The sequence below is a fragment of the Diadema antillarum genome, unplaced genomic scaffold (genome assembly GCF_040938485.1).
Source record: "Diadema antillarum isolate AM-2024a unplaced genomic scaffold, OU_Dant_1.0 seq00001558_RagTag, whole genome shotgun sequence".
Taxonomy (NCBI): domain Eukaryota; kingdom Metazoa; phylum Echinodermata; class Echinoidea; order Diadematoida; family Diadematidae; genus Diadema; species Diadema antillarum.
In genome coordinates this window covers 1,289,531-1,305,740 of record NW_027272284.1, presented here as the reverse complement: position 1 = coordinate 1,305,740, position 16,210 = coordinate 1,289,531, and the positions used below count along the sequence as shown (strand labels likewise).

Sequence of the window (16,210 nt, the reverse complement as noted above, 5' to 3'; positions counted from 1 at the left end):
CTTAGCGTTGCCCTTTTCTCCTTGTATTTTCAGGTTCTATACAAAATGATATTTGGCAGAGCAAGCACTCAAGTGGGTGAAGATTTATGACGTGTTTTCCAAACAAAAATAGAATGGAAAGGTCGTGGCATACTTTTTGACTGGAAGAAATCTTGACAGTTTTGTGACTGAATTTGACTTCATCCTCTTCGTTGTTGTGGCAATATTTTTCATCTTTATTCTGTCCGCATGGAGTTGTTTTTCTGTCACTGGTTGCCCCGAGTCTGCCTCTCCTGCCCTTGTACATGTCGGGCAAGCACTCCCTGGAAAATTCCTCTTTCCTTCATTGGGGAGGATTCTCCTGTATTTGCAGACATCAAGCAGGAAGCCTTTTGTCATCGGTGGAAGGGAGTTTGTCAGAGAACGTCTCTCTGCGCAGAGAGATCACTCAGTGTAAGGCTGTGTTCACACATACCGAGAGCGCGTAATTTGAATCATGATTCTAATGGGGCATCACTAGAATCGTGATTCGAATAACGCATTTCGGCCGTGTGTATGCAAACTAGAATTGCGGGGGGGGGGGGGGGGGGGGGGGGGGGGATTTGAATCGTAATTCCAGTCGTGATTCATATGAAGGTCTGGAGGTGTTGTCCAATCATGGTTCACCAGAATTATGGAGTAAAACAGTCGTGTGTATGGATTGACCTCCAAATTTTGTTTTGGGGGGCGGAGCTTACGGTGACCCTCCAACCACTTCCACAGGAAAACCGTGCTCCTCAAATGCTCGCAGTGCAGTCAAAACTGATTGATGGGAACTGTAAAAGAAGCCATACTTCCTGTCCTCACTATCAAATTCAAAACTGCAGAATCTGCGAAACCTTCCTCAGCTGTGTGTAGGGATGGTAACTCCAGTTGTAAATGTAATCATGATTGTAATTCGGTATTGCAATTACGATTATTAACCCGTGTGAAAACGGCCTGAGGCACATGGACAGGAGGAAACGAGGCTGGGTGATTGAATCCCGAGGGAAAGATTGGTTGAAGTGGTGGAATACGATTTCATTGTCCGATGAGAGAGAGCCGTGTTGTTTTCCAAACCAGGAAGTGAAAGTCTTGTATCAAAGAGGGGTTTCTCTATTCTCTCCTCTATTCAGATATACACAATTGTATCTTCCCTGTTTAAAGGGATAGTACAGTTTTTGGTGGAGATGAGAATTGGGTTTTTAACTTTTTGCGAGATACCAAGAAAACACTTATGATAGAGTACAGAACATACCATTTTAAGAGGAATTCAAAGTTTATTTGACGAAGATCGGGTTTGGAATGACTGAAACATCAAAAAACAGAGTAAAACAAAGCGATCGTAATAAAGTGTGGGTCCCACACTTTATTAGAATCGCTCTTTTTTGATATCTCAGCCATTTCAAAACCAATTTTCATCAAATAAACGTTGAATTTCTCATAGAATTACATGCTCTTTCACATTTTATAAGAGGTTTCTCATTATCTCACCAAAAAATGTTAGAAACCTTAAATTAGGTCTCAACCATAACTGTACAATCCCTTTAAAGCTGGTTTACACAAGATGTTAAAGGGAATAATCATCATCTGTTTTCTTTTGTGTGTGTGTGTGTGTGTGTTAGGCATTCTCATTTCGATGATGTAAATCTTCTGCATGAATAGGCCCTGTGATTGTAAGAGATGGAATGTCAAACCAAGGAGGTTGAAGAGATAGAGTAACAACAGAGTTATTCCCTTTGATCTATGTTCAAAGCCGCCACTCAAAAATATTTGAAGCATGTGCCAAACAGGATCTGCCGCGCAGATACGAAGACAATTGACTCGTGTCTCATTGCATAATCACCAGCCACTTTCAAAGGAAGATACATGTCTTTGTGATGGTCATTACTTTTCGCTATCCCTTCTTATAAAAGCTATGTGATACAGACACGAGGATGCGTGAACAGAAATTGAGGGGAAAATGCTGAAATGAAGATAAAAATTACTTGACTGGGCATACGCGGGCACTAGTCTGATATATCTCTCAATAAAGAATTATACACTGTACTTGAAGATTATTAAATGTTAGTTTCATTTGGGGAAATTAAGTCGAAACGTGATAAAAAAACCAGCTTTCCAGGATGGTACAGTTTTAAACATTTTCACGTAATACAGCTCTGATTTACGCTTTTGTGCAAATTTCTGAACGGAATTGACTTTTGTTTTACATGCTCTATTATTAAGTGAAATTTCAATTTATTTAATAAATAAATAAGCAAAATATGGTCAACATTATGATAACGTTCAAAATGAATCTGCAGATTGCTAAGCCAGACGGTGGCTTGGAACATCGATCATCAAAGGCACAAGTGCACCTGTGGAACTTTTTTGTACATCAATAGAAATCTGACAACTGTTTGAATAATTACAGCCAGTTGGAACTCCAGGTATAAAACCTCCCTGGTCAAACCTTTAACCCTTTATGTGCCAAAGATTTTAGACAGTGTGAACAATGCTATGGGGTTTTCTGTGCCAATCAGAACTCACAGCACACAGAAGATTAATAAAGACCTCAGGGTTTATGGACGAGAAGAACATTTCACTTTAGATTTCACTCTATCTCCTTTGAATGAGAGCCACCAGGTACAGCATGCAGAATAGCATACCCTCAGGTTTAAGCACGCGCGGATGAAAGTAATGAAACAAACAAACAAATAAAAAAATATCAGAACAATTAATTAACATGTCAGCAAAGTCAGACAAAATATAACCTTTTGACTCCAGAATAGTTTTTGATACTATGACATCCATTCTTTTAAACACCTAATGGGTTAAGAAAAAAAGAAGAAGAAGAAAAAAAAAGATGGTAGTCATGTTTTTTGGTATCATTGAGTCATCTAACGTGCCATCATATGAGGAACACTAAGAAGGGCAGCCTAGGTGGTCATGTCACTCAAATGTCACTACTGGTTGTCTTGGCGATATTTTCCATTCCCCATAGGGTCAGCACAGGGCACAAACAGTTCTCTCGTATTAAGCCGATATCTACTGAAGCTATTTCATCCTTTTCTGCGAGCTGTACATAAAATTTTGCCACTAATTCTTTTATATTCTAAACAAGCAACTCTGCTTATCATATGTCAAAGAAAGTGCATTCTCATCACACATCATCCAGGGATGAGAAAAGCTGAACCCGTGAAAAAAAAAAAAAGGAAACAAAATCAGAAACTGTTGTCTACTGAAGCTGTTTCATCTTTCTCTGTGATCTGTACGTGAAATTTTGCCACTAATTCTTTTACGTTCTGAACGAGCAACTCTGCTCATCATCTATCAAAGAAAGTGCATTCTCTCACATCATCCAGGGAAGAGAAAAGCCAACAGGAAACAAAATCAGAAACTGTTACACATGTAGCTTCCAATGAGTGTACATGACTGTGTTTTCTTGGCAAAATGAGATGTTTTATCCCTTGTAAGACCATGAAATAATGTAACTTGGGATCTCCCAAAAAAAAAAGCAGACAGAGAGAAAAAAACTTTTTAATATGTTTATCCATTACATCCTCGTTTATTTAGTAATTTGATTGTCTCACCACTGAAATTAAGCTTTCTCTATCGTGCAACAGTTTCAGACTATGCTCTATTTTGCTTTGTTCATGTTGCTGCTGTTATTTTGTCAGGTCAACCGTATCGCCCAGGTGTGTTTACAAAAGATATATGATCTCTAAAAGTGTTTTGAATTTGTCTTAAAAGCATTGTATCTTACAAGTATGGGACTTCTTTCAGTCAAACAAAGACATAAAAACAAAACAAGCAACTGTGATCAAATGTTGACATTTGTCTGGCATTTCATTTTCAACACTAATCCCCTCCCCCAGCAATTTCTTGCATTTAATTACCAAAAGAGATGTACTATTAAGGATTATGATAATGAGATTCTGTTGATACTGGCTTGTATCATAGACATGTAGTTCTATGTTAAAAAGAGACATAGTGCACTTCCACTAATATCCTATAAAACCATCAATTTTTGTTGGTGTGAAACTTGCACAAATTTTGCTAGGAGCCAAGAGTAAAATGCATGCTAAAGTTCTTGTCTGTGCAATTCATTGAGTGCATGCTGCCAAAGAGGCAGTCGCCTCAAATTCACAAAAGTTTCATGCCCCAAATGTTTCTGGTTTTACCATGTATGTCAAAAAATTAAAAATACAAAATAAACGGGACCCTTATGGTGACTTAAAAAATAGTGAGTCAATCCAAATACAGTTTCATGGTATGAAACTATAACTCATTGCCCACATCTTACAGAAAACCCCATCCAAGTTGCTTCTGTGGTCAAAGAGAAATGAGGAGTTTTGTAGAGCTTGTCAGGAATCTCTTCCCTCCAAGTTCTGTCTATTGTGTTCACACATTAATATGCAGTTTCAAGAGCATCCAAGTGCTAAACTTTGAAGAATCAGACTCATGACATGCTTTACAATAATCCACATTTCTCTGTGACCACTTGATCAAATTGAATGGAGTTTTCTGCAAAATAGAGCTACGATGTTGTATTTCAAGACCCTGAAGTAGCATTTAGACAGTTTAATCATATTGGGAGTTATCAATGCAAAAATCAGATTGTTGTTTTTTTTTTGACATACTGTACAGTACTATGATCCTCACTATTCCTTTTATCACTGCAGTCAGAAGTAGAACCATACATATTGTGTTGGGCATTGCCCAGTCCCAGACAGTGACTTGGGAACTGGTTCATTTATCAATGTTCAATTCCTTTTTTCCCCCCCATAAATACAGGAAAACAAAACCAAGAAGATGGCGGAGCTACAGCTGATGACAGTGTCTGATGCCAAAAACAGACAGGCAATCATGAACCAGGTTTGTTGAGCAAGGCTGCTTCCTCAAGGGGTAGTGGAAGACAGAATTAACCTATCAGTGAACTTTGACCTGGTGTCAACTACACCATTGTCACATTTTTCGTAATCTAGTACCATGATTAAAGGGACTGTACAGTACTGGTTGAGGTAGGGATTCATGTTTTGAACATTCCTAAGTGAGATAATGAAAAGCCTCTTATGAAATATGAAAGAGCATGTAATTTTAAGAAGGATTCAACGTTTATTTGATGAAAATTGGTTTTCAAATGGCTGAGATATCCAAAAAAGTGCTAATAATAAAAGGCGACATGCCCCAACTTTATTAGTATCTCTTTGTTTCACTTTGTTTTTGGATATCTCAGCCATTTCAAAACCGATTTTCATCGAATAAACTTTTAATACCCCTTGGAACTGCATGCTCTTTGACATCTCATAGAGTGGTTTCTGAATATCTCACAAAACGTTAAAAGCTAAATCTTCACCTCGACCAGAACTGTACACACCCTTTAAGCAAATGAATATCGAGTGTGATAGATTGAATGTCTGTAGGACTTGCTACTTTTAAATGAAACATATACAAGTACACAAACATTTCAATTATATGCAATTTGTCTATATTCCTGTAGAAATGTTTGAAAGAATCCTCAGGAACAACTTGCAACAAGTAAGGTTAACTTAAAAAATCTTGAAGTGAACTTTTGTAGCTGATTATGAAAAGAATTATATAATTGGCATATTGTGAAAACCAAATCTCTTTCCTGCTTAGGATGAATACCCTATCTGTGACTGATGAGTTTTAGCGAAGCTGTCGTCACTTTTTTTTTTCATCCTTGACTTTTCTTCTCTGTTGGGAGTACAGCTAGGCAAGACTTCTTCCTACCAGAAATGTGCAAATGTGACATATTCATGTAGCCAACCCCAACATGGCAGTCTATTGCTTTCAAGGGATAGTTTACTTAGGGTACCCCCTGGGTACCAGAATCAAACATTGGTGTCAACTGTACCCTGCTCAAGACCTTTAGTACATTGAATCCAGTTTGCACTGATTAGTTGTTGCTATGTCAGGTGATCCTCAGGCAATTCTTTTGAAGTTCTCATATATTGATGTACTCCCTACCTACTGCTCTGTGGTCCGCCCTCACAGATCTCCCAGTGGGAACAGAACCTGGAGAAAATCCACCTTGAGCTGTACCGGCTGCGATGCTACGCCACCTCACTGCAGGGAACAGAGCTGCCCAACCCCAAGACTCTCCTGGCCTGTGTGGGCAAACAGACCAAGGCCACCCTCGGACGTCTGGGCTTCTTCTCCGTCTCTTCCTTCCACTCGCTGGTCAGCGCCAGGAACCCGGCGGGGATCCAGGGCCGCTTCACCAAGCCCAAGTCCAAGAAACAGAAATCTTTCGTAAGGCCCTCTTCCCTCTTCATTACAATTTATTTTCATTTGGAACCCTTTCACTGAATTTGGAGTATGACCTAATATCACATATTCAAGATATCCTGAAAGAATGTATTCACTGTAAGGTGCTGTTGCATGTCACTTTGAGAGATTTAAATCTATCATTATGAGTAGCTCTGAGAGATCTACAATGTGTGTCAACAGATGCATTACTATGTATCATTCATTTTGCCATTTGATAAAGCTATTTGCAGGACACTTTTAAAGCAAGGTTTTCTGGTTAAAATTTACAGAGAAACTGCTATTTTATATTATGAAGGAGGATACCTGATTATATCACGTAAAGGTATGGATAACATGTGTCAGTCTAATCCTGGCATTTCAAAAGTGTGATATGTGAATCTAAAGTCTTCCCTGTTCAGTTTGTGGCCATTTTGAAATGAGAAAAAGAGAGTGTGAAGTGGTTAGGCTAGTGATCCAACGAGGGTTGTGTTTTTATGTCTTGATGTGATATATAAACTAAACTCCCACGTGTTGATTGAGAGTTCCTGGAAACTGATTGATCGAATCCATCATTTACTTTCTTGTTTCACTTCAATCAGAGACACGTTTCATATATCTGCTGTCCTGGGCACAAGTGAAGAGCCCTGTGGTACATCATGTTGTTATACAAGTGTTTCTATATAAAAGCAGATTTTTTATATAAGGAATTTTAATCTGAAGGAACATTTGTTTTATGTCACTTACTTGTTCAACAGTTTGGAACCCTCAAGAAGAACAAAGGAAAATCAACCAGCAGTTTGGACGTCCAGTCAGCGTAAGTGACCATCACTCTGTGTGTCGAAGCACACAAAGTCAGGCATACACTACTCATATTCTAGCACACACACACAATGTCATGATAAACTCTTACTCAGTTTTAATATATTGTTGTCCTGCCGATGCATTTGATGAAATTTCATGCCATAGAGTTCCAAAGTGATGATTGAACGGTACAGTGTGAATTAAACAGTGCATTCATTTTTTATGTCCAAGGTGATGTTTTCTCTGGGATGTTAGTCCCTTGGTATTTTATTGCCTTGTTGTTTTAACATTAGTTACATATAGAAGAATGGACACCATAGGTGAACAACACATTAAGATCAAGATGTGAGAACGAGGGTCCAAAATATGCTTTGTGTGGGCAGACTATTTGTTGTGAGGTAATTCTCTGTAAGTTGTAATTCACTGCTAAAGCATAAAGTCTTGTTGATGTTTTATGTGTTCGTACACTTATCATGCCTTTATTGCCATCATTTTATAGAGGAAATGTTGTATGAGGATAGTTTTGATTACTGTAATGAGTATAAACCCCTATTGTGTGGGCATTGAATCTAGAATTGAAACTGAAAACTATAAACTAAAGATTTTATCTCAATAGGATATTGAAGTTGGAAGAAAGGCATTCCCCTAGTTGTGCTTTGTTCAGTTCTAGTAAATTCAAACAAATATCTTCCTTGAAAGAAAGATATTATTCAGAGGGATGAAGGTTCAGGTGCGAGTTTCTTCACTTTGTCTCCCTCTTATTTGTAGAGGGAGACAAAGTGAAGAAACTCACACCAGATTATCTTCCTTTTTTAAACTTATTTTCATATTGTTCTATTCTACATTATTGAGAAGACAGAATTCCCAACACGGAGTATTTGTAATGTACTGTGTATGTGGTATACTTTGCAATGTTTTTATTTCATGAGTTGACAGGTATATTTGAGATTAACAACTTGCAAAAAGTGTATTGCCACCTGTAACTCAAATGCTGTGCATATCATCTCCAAGGCAGGAAATCTCATTAGATTTTCTCCTGACAAGATGTAACATTATCTCTCATTTTATCTCTTGGGTTCTCAATTTCGAGTTTAACCACTCACAAAATTGTCCCTGTTCACAAACGTTAACCCGTAAACTGTATGGAACATACAGTAGCTGGTAATCATCACTTTATTTATGCTTTTTGTTGGATCGTTTGCATCTTGTTTCCCTGATACCCTCCGGAGCAGGCCCACTCACGTTTCATATGAAGAATATGAAGTTGGAGAGGATAGGGACCACGAGGTGGACCTCGAGTTTGAGGAGAACGGTCATGTGAGTCCACCGTCTGTTGATTATATGATTTAACTCCATTGTCTGACAGCCAGTATCCCTCCAGGGAGATCTCATGTTGGTCTTGATTCCCTGCAAGCTAGAAGACAAGGAATCAATTAGAACTATGGCCTTATTTCACTGGAAGTAGCTTCTTGCTGCTGAAGCTAACATCTTTCAGGTTTTTCCTTTTAATTAATATTTTCATTGAATGACAGCTTCATGGAAAAATAACTGCTAGTTTAGGATTTTAACACAAACTGTCATTAAGTAGGCAATGCCCTGAAAAGCCTTTGAACATTGGTGAAAGCATGATTTGTCATGACGCGAGAATGTTGAATTATTGCGACATGGTTTTGTAGTAACTTACATGTACTTCCTTAAGACACCCTATTCTGAAGTTCAATGTGAGACAGTAAAGGAATTCATACAATTGTGGCTGACTTAGATGACCTTTTTTTGTTCTCCCCAATCAGGCGTACGATGAAGAAACACTTGTCAGCCATAACGACTCCACTACCTCCAGCCAACTTAGCGATGGCTTCCTCGTCAAGGTCCTATTACCCGATGACCAGAGTTCCATGGTGACCGTTAAACCAGGCATGACGGTCCAGGACCTACTCATAAGCAGCTGCACGGTCAGTCTCTCCCTCTCAGCCCGTCAACTTTTGTCCTGATTAACATTTTCTGGACTCCATTTCATAAAAAGTTGATACAATAGCAACTCTTGTTGGAATAGCAATTATTGTTGTAGTAATGACAAGAATCCAGCTTCCTGATTGGCTGTTGCTATGGTCAGTTGCCATTCCAGCAAGAGTTGCTCTGCTAACATTTTTATGAAATGGGGCCCTGGACACTTTGTTTGGCTTGTGAGATGGTACAGTACTATAAGCAGAGAGTTTACAGCTATGCTGTTTGTTAAATAAGTTGAATGTCTAGCCTTCATTATCTGTTCAATTTCGTCAGCCTGTTAAGTTTTGCAGTTCAAGTAGGTCAAAGAAATCAAAGACAATTCTTGCACAATTTTTTTTTCTTTAATGACCGTAAGTCCTTCATATGCAAAGTGTTTTTTTGTAATCATTCATGAATTACATTTTACTGAATCATATTGGAATGTGATTTGCAGTTTACTTCACTGTAGTGGGTTGCATCAGATTGTATTGTGGGATTTCCTTGCTTGAGTTGAGGGCATGCTTTGTGTGATTTTGATTGCTGTTGCCGTGACGACATTTTCACAGAATCGCAAGATGGACTATCATAACTACTATGTGAGGTTCAAGCAAGCCCTGAGGTATGGAGCCAGCTACACAATACCGGAGAAGACAGCCATCCTCTATGAAGAGGTTTGTCTCACCTTTAATCACCTTGTAAAATTTTATCTGTCCGTCATACTCTTCTTGAACATAATGATGTGTAAGACAGGGCTTGACACTAACGGGGCCACCAAAAATGAAAGTCGGGCCACCAAATTTCAAAAAAGGGAAAATTTGGTGGCCCGCCTCGGGCCACCAAAATTTTTTGAAAAATATGTCAATAAATTCGTAACTTTTTGCGCCGTAAATTAGCAGTTAAATTTGTTTAAAGGATGGATGAAAAGGACTGAATAAGTACCTGAGAGTGAGTGTTGCAAGTTTTTTGAAGTTTATTTATGAGTAGATATGTCCAACTTCTAATTCTTACTATCATAAAACTTAGATATTTGACTCATTAAAAAAAAAGGACTTTTAATGTTTTTTATTGTTTGTTTTTTTTCAGGACACCAATTTTTTCTCTCGGGCCACCAAAAATTTGAAATTTAGGATTTTGGTGGCCCCATCGGGCCACCAAACAAAAAAGTTAGTGTCGAACCATGTGTAAGATATGTTGAGTCACAATGATAGTAGAGAACCTGTGCATTGTCATAGCAGAGCTACCATCTCAAATGTTTTATCTTTATAGTAATACAAAGAAACAAATTCTTCAGATATTTTATCTGTCCTTAATATAGTATGAGCAGTCTTTCAGCCTTCTGCAGGAAAATATGATTTTTACTTTAATATTAAAGGGTGTGTACAGTTCTGGCCGAGGTGAGGATTTACCTTTTAACGTTTTGCGAGATATTCAGAAACCACTATATGAGATGTCAAATAGCATGCAATTCTAAGGGGTATCAAAAGTTTATTTGATGAAAATCAGTTTTGAAATGGCTGAGATATCCAAAACAAGGTGAAACAAAGAGATCTTAATAAAAGGCGTGGCCTGTCGCCGTTTATTATTGTCACATTTTTGGATATTTCAGCCATTTGAAGACCAATTTTCATCAAATAAACATTGAATTCTTCTTAATATTACATGCTCTTTCTTATTTCATAGGAGGTTTCTCATTATCTCACTTAAAAAAGTTCAAAACAGGAATCCCCACCTCAACCGGTACTGTACAGTCCCTTTAAGTATGCGTTTAGTTGCATTTGTAGTATTAGATTTTGTGATCTGCAGACATTGACAATTCAGGTACAGACAATGTGTGACTAAAGAATGAAGCATAACAGCACTTCCCAGCATATTCCATTGTGATTATGATTACTGTTTTGTGTGTGTTTGTGATGTGTGTTTTCTTCCATAAAAGTGATCCAAATTGTATGTAAAACATAAAATTTGACAACATCATGAAATGTCAACTTTTTTTCATATTAAAAAATGTATTTACCTGAATCTTTGTGTGCAACACAGTTTCTTATAAAGTTATAGCAATTTCTGTGTCATATTTCTATGTAACCTCATATACAGTATTATTTTCCCAGGAATTGTTAATCACAATTTCCAGTTAATCAATGATTCCATGTGTTGTCATTGGTAGCTATAGGTATGCCAACCAATGAAAGTGAAGGATTGTTACGATTTATTTTGTTTTACAGAAATACGATGAGATTGAGATCTGCAGTAAGAGCATTCACCAAGTAGAGCTGTATAAAGTTGATGAGGCGATGTCATTCGGCTTCTCCGTGGAGGCGGAGCTTGGAGACGACATGGAACAGGAGGACCAGCTATGTGTCTTCATCAGCTCCCTAGAGACCAGAGGCCAGGCTTACCACCAAGGTGGGTGTGGTCACAGTGTGCCCTCATAGAGCCTCTCTTTGGTTGGATTGTCTTCTTCTGCATGTCAATATGTGAAAGTTTTCATGGTGATGTGAAGGTGGAAGATAGGTTTCAGTAACACTGTGTGTGTGTAGTTATTGAAAGGATTGTTGAAAGGATTGTTGTTTGGGGATAGGAGACTGTAGAAAGAGGAGAGTGGAGGAGGGAAGAGACATAGGGAGAGTGTAAGGAAGGCAAATAGTTACAGTCAAAAGGGCAGTGGTATATTAATATGTAGGATGCATTTATGAGTCAGGGAGGCCAATCAAACTGGTACACTAGCTGTTTAAAAGAGTACGCCAGCAATTAGTGATGAAAAGGTCACAAAAATTTACGCATGATAAACCAATTTAGAATACAAAATTTGCACCCTACTACTTGGCGCACAAGAAAAAAAAAAGAGTAGATGGGGAATCAGAATCGGACTCCCATTTGCTGATAATACACATGCCATGCACACTATATGACGATATGAACATCTTTCAAACTTTACTACACCTTAACAAATCCTTCTTAGAACAAGTTCTTCCAAAGCCAAAGACATTTAATGTACCTCAACAATAGCCACTGGTATTGATAGGGTGATTTAGAGCCAACGTGTATCAAGTTAATGATATCTTGGGTGTAAGTATAGGATTGACATGGTTCTTGTACTCAGTAGTAAATGTTTCTATCATTGTTAAATCCTTAATCTGTTCTCTCCTTCTGAACGCAGACTTGCAAGTCGGCGATGAGATCCTTGTCATCAACGGCCGGGTGGTCTGCGACCTCGACATGCTCTTCATCGAGAACCTGCTGCAGACGAGTACGGCCATCACACTGACCGTGCGCTCCTGCCGGTCAGTCTTCGCCCAGACCCAGGCCATGCAGGACACCAACCGCTACATCGACCAGCTGACCTGTCCCCCGCCCCCCTCCCAGGCGAGACTGACGGACGAGATGATTGACAATCTCATTGTGCCTGCTCCCTCTGGTATTTATTAACCCTTATCATCACAGACTCTGAAGATACATGTCACTATCTTATTCAATTTGTAATTCCAGCTGTGATACTTTGCAATCCAAGAACCATCATTTGCTGTACATTGTAAGACTGTGTATTCCTATGTAACATGCCACTTAACAACATTTTACTTCTAAACTGATCAATGCACTATTTCAAATTTACCAGCTTGAAGTGTTACATTAGTGAGCGCCAGTTATCATTCTATTGCTTAGTTTCTTTCAAGTGTTCATGATTATCAATTGTTTGACATGAAATTACCCACCATTAAAAAGAAAAGATGAATAATGAAAGTTTGACTACAAGTTTTTTTATTATGTTATAGTTCATTATTGTTGCCAAACTGTATTTTGTGAAAGATTATGATATTATTGCAATTACTGATAGGCTCTCCAAGTTGCACAATAATGTAATAGAGGAAGTAAACACAGTGTGCTAATGTTTTCTTCACCCAAATTCTTGACAGTATTTGGCCAGCAAGGTGGTGATGAGGATGATGGAGACCAAGCCTCAGAGAACAGCCTCAACCTCTCGGCTCTTAGTCAGGATGGAGCTTCCACCCCCACATCGACGTCGACGACCACCACTGCACAGTCCAAGGACGAGGGCAAGGAGGTCGTTGGAGAGAAGGAGGACACTCCCCTGGACAACAAGCAGATCGAGGCGCTGATGAAGAATGCCGAACAGGTGACGGAGTTCTGCCGAACGCTGGACATCCGGCAGAGTGTCCGACGGAACGGCAAGGCCTCCCGAGGCAGCCCGACCGATTCCCATGGCAACGAGGAGGACCTCCCCTCGATGGAGATCATCCAGGCTGCCCAGAAGCTGCGTAAGGTCATCATGGAGTTGCTGGACACTGAGAAGGCCTACGTACGGGACCTGAACTGCCTGGTGACCCGCTACTTGGAACCTCTTCAGAACGAGGCTTTCCTCTCTGCGGATGAGGTATGCTGGATCTCATTATCTCTTCCAATCTCTCTTTTCACAACCCACTTTTACAATTCAAATCATTACCTTTCACTTTCTTCTTTCCCTCTCTTGCTTTTATTTCATTCTCTTGCTCTCTTTCTCAGAAAATTTCCATAGTGTGTCTCTTTCTCACTCATTAATCATTTTTATTCCATTTCGTCCGTCTTCATCTGTCTCATCCTGTCTATCTCACTCCCTATATCTTTCTCTCTCTTTCTTTCTTCTTCGTTCCATATCATCTGCGGGATGACAAGACCTCGTATCTTAATTAACATGATATTGAAAAACATCCTAACTCAAATTTGATAGTCATCAATACTCATTTGAGTTTTAAAAAAGAACAATTAATGTCATCCATACAATGTTTTATTTGACATCAATATTGCTGTTATTTTTGTGAAAAATGTTGCAAATATGAATAAGTTTTTTTTTCACTGTCCTGAAAATTCATGATTTTGAGATATGAGGACAATATATGTCTATTTCCTGGAGTTACTCAAGTTGTGTGCAAACACTCTGCATCTGATTGAGAGTATCAGACATTAAGTCTTGCATCGCTTTCCATGTTTGCTTTCTGCTTTCTCCGTAGATCGATGCCCTGTTTGGGAACATCAAAGAAATCATCAAGTTCCAGACTGTCTTTCTCAAGTGCCTGGAGGAGCCCGTTTCCAAGGAGACAAATTTCAGCAGCCTTGACAACCCAGATGACTTCAAGGTAAAACCCTCTCTCTCTGATACTACTCCTCTTCCCCTCGTCTGGCTGTGACAGTGTGATGGAGCATACAATTCTAAGAGGAATTCAAAGTTTACTTGATGAAAACTTGATGAAAATCAGCTGAGATATCTAAAAACAAAACAAAGAGGTCCTGATAAAAAGGTGGGACCTACCGTTTACTAATACCACTTTATTTTACTTCTTTTTTGGGGGATATCTCACTCGACAACCTATTTTCGTTAATTTAACTTTGAATTCCTCTTATGATTGTATGCTCTTTAATATTCATATAAGTGGTTTATAATTATTTTGCAAAAAGTTAGAATCTGAATCCCCACCTCAACCAAAACTATACCATCAGATCAAGCAGCCCTGATACAACTGTACATGCCTCCCTATCTTTTTGTCTTTCTAGTTTGTAATATCGTGCATTTCTTTCTATCTTATCATACAACATATGTCTTGATCATCATGTTACTCTGTGTATCTACTCTATGTGAGTATCATCATGATATATATCCTTCACCTCTCCCTCCCCTCCCCCTCTTATTACAGAGGATCCTGTTCTCCATAGGAAGCTCCTTCCTTTACTACATGGAGCACTTCAAGCTCTACAGTGCATTCTGTGCCTGCCATTCCCGCTCCCAGAAGATCCTGGATCCAGCCAAGGGCAATGCTGCCCTCATGCAGTTCCTGGAGGCCAGGAACCCCAAGCAGCAGCACTCGGCCTCCCTTGCCTCCTACCTCATCAAGCCTATACAGGTGAGTCAGAGAAAACTGGGTCTAGTGGGTAGAATTAGAATTATCTAGGTTATGATACCAGCTAGGGAAAATAGTCCAAATTATGATACAAGCTGGGGAAAATAGTCCAGGTAATGATATTAGCTGATGGAAATGGTCCAGATTGTGATTACCAGTTGGTGGAAATTGTCCAGGTTAATTGTAGTAGATGGTGGAAATCCTTTAGGTTATCATACTAACTGGTGGAAATGACAAGATCATGATACCAGCTGATGCAAATTGTCCAGGTTATACGAGTTGTGGGAAAATATCCTGGTTGTAAGATCTGTTTGTGGAAATTGCCCAGGTCATAGCTTACACTTGTCACAAATGATCTCCTTTAACTGCAGATTTGTGAAACAATTATGAGTTCTAATCATCACTGTCAAAATCATAGCTCTGATCAATGTTATCAAATCCATAAGATTTGTCTTAAATTTCCCAAGTTTTGTGTCTTCTTATCATATTTCTTGTCTAGTGTAGCAGAAAATTCCATTATTTCTCTCATTTTAACAGTTTCATTCAGAATGAAAGTATTGTTGAAGTGAAATTTTTCTATAAGATTCATAGCCCTTATACCTTAACATACGACCTTTCACCCTTTACCCCCCACCACACCCACTCTGGTGCCCCCTTCCTCCAATGCAGAGGGTGCTGAAGTACCCCCTCCTACTGTCCGAGATGAGGCATCACCTGGACAGAGAAAGCTATGAGCACTACCACCTGTCAGAGTCCCTCAAAGGAATGAACAGGGTGGCGGAGCACATCAACGACATGATGAGGATTCATGAGGAGTTTGGCGCCGTCTTCGACACGCTGGTCGCTGAGCAGTTCCACGTCAAGAAGGAGGTGAGAGATAGAAATGCCAAGTTGTTTGAAAAAAAGAAAAGAGAACACTTGCATCTTTGCCTTTTGGCTCTTGATTTATTTAAAATTGTGCCACCTTTTCTTCTCTCTGTAAGTTTGCTTCCCTTTCACTCTTCTTCCAACATCTCTTCTTTCCTCTCTTGTCTCTCTCTCTCTTATATTCATATTGTCTGATTCTAATCTCACTGTGTCAGTGATTCACAGTACTCTGTCTGTCTGTCTGCTTGTCTGTCAGTCTGTCTGACATATTTCCCCTATCCGTTTCTTGTTCGTTCTCTGTTTCTTTCTTTCTCTCTCCATACACTCTTCTATTTTTCTATCTACCTATGTCTCTTATCTCTTTTGTTTATCTCTCTTTATATATCTATCTCTCCCTCTATATATTTGTTTTTTGA

At 39.0% G+C, this 16,210-nt stretch overlaps 1 protein-coding gene across 1 annotated transcript in view; it reads left to right on the top strand.

Annotated features, from left to right (window-relative positions):
- LOC139710709 (protein still life, isoforms C/SIF type 2-like) overlaps positions 1–16,210 on the top strand; it is a 45,267-nt gene that overhangs the window by 17,700 nt on the left and 11,357 nt on the right. Inside the window, exons 7-18 of the mRNA XM_071622629.1 lie at positions 4,774–4,854; positions 5,998–6,255; positions 7,008–7,066; positions 8,286–8,370; positions 8,844–9,005; positions 9,606–9,710; positions 11,262–11,442; positions 12,197–12,454; positions 12,951–13,429; positions 14,043–14,168; positions 14,724–14,930; positions 15,597–15,797. Of these exons, the coding sequence (XP_071478730.1) occupies positions 4,774–4,854; positions 5,998–6,255; positions 7,008–7,066; positions 8,286–8,370; positions 8,844–9,005; positions 9,606–9,710; positions 11,262–11,442; positions 12,197–12,454; positions 12,951–13,429; positions 14,043–14,168; positions 14,724–14,930; positions 15,597–15,797 (2,202 nt within the window). The remainder of the gene's footprint in view (positions 1–4,773; positions 4,855–5,997; positions 6,256–7,007; positions 7,067–8,285; positions 8,371–8,843; positions 9,006–9,605; positions 9,711–11,261; positions 11,443–12,196; positions 12,455–12,950; positions 13,430–14,042; positions 14,169–14,723; positions 14,931–15,596; positions 15,798–16,210) is intronic.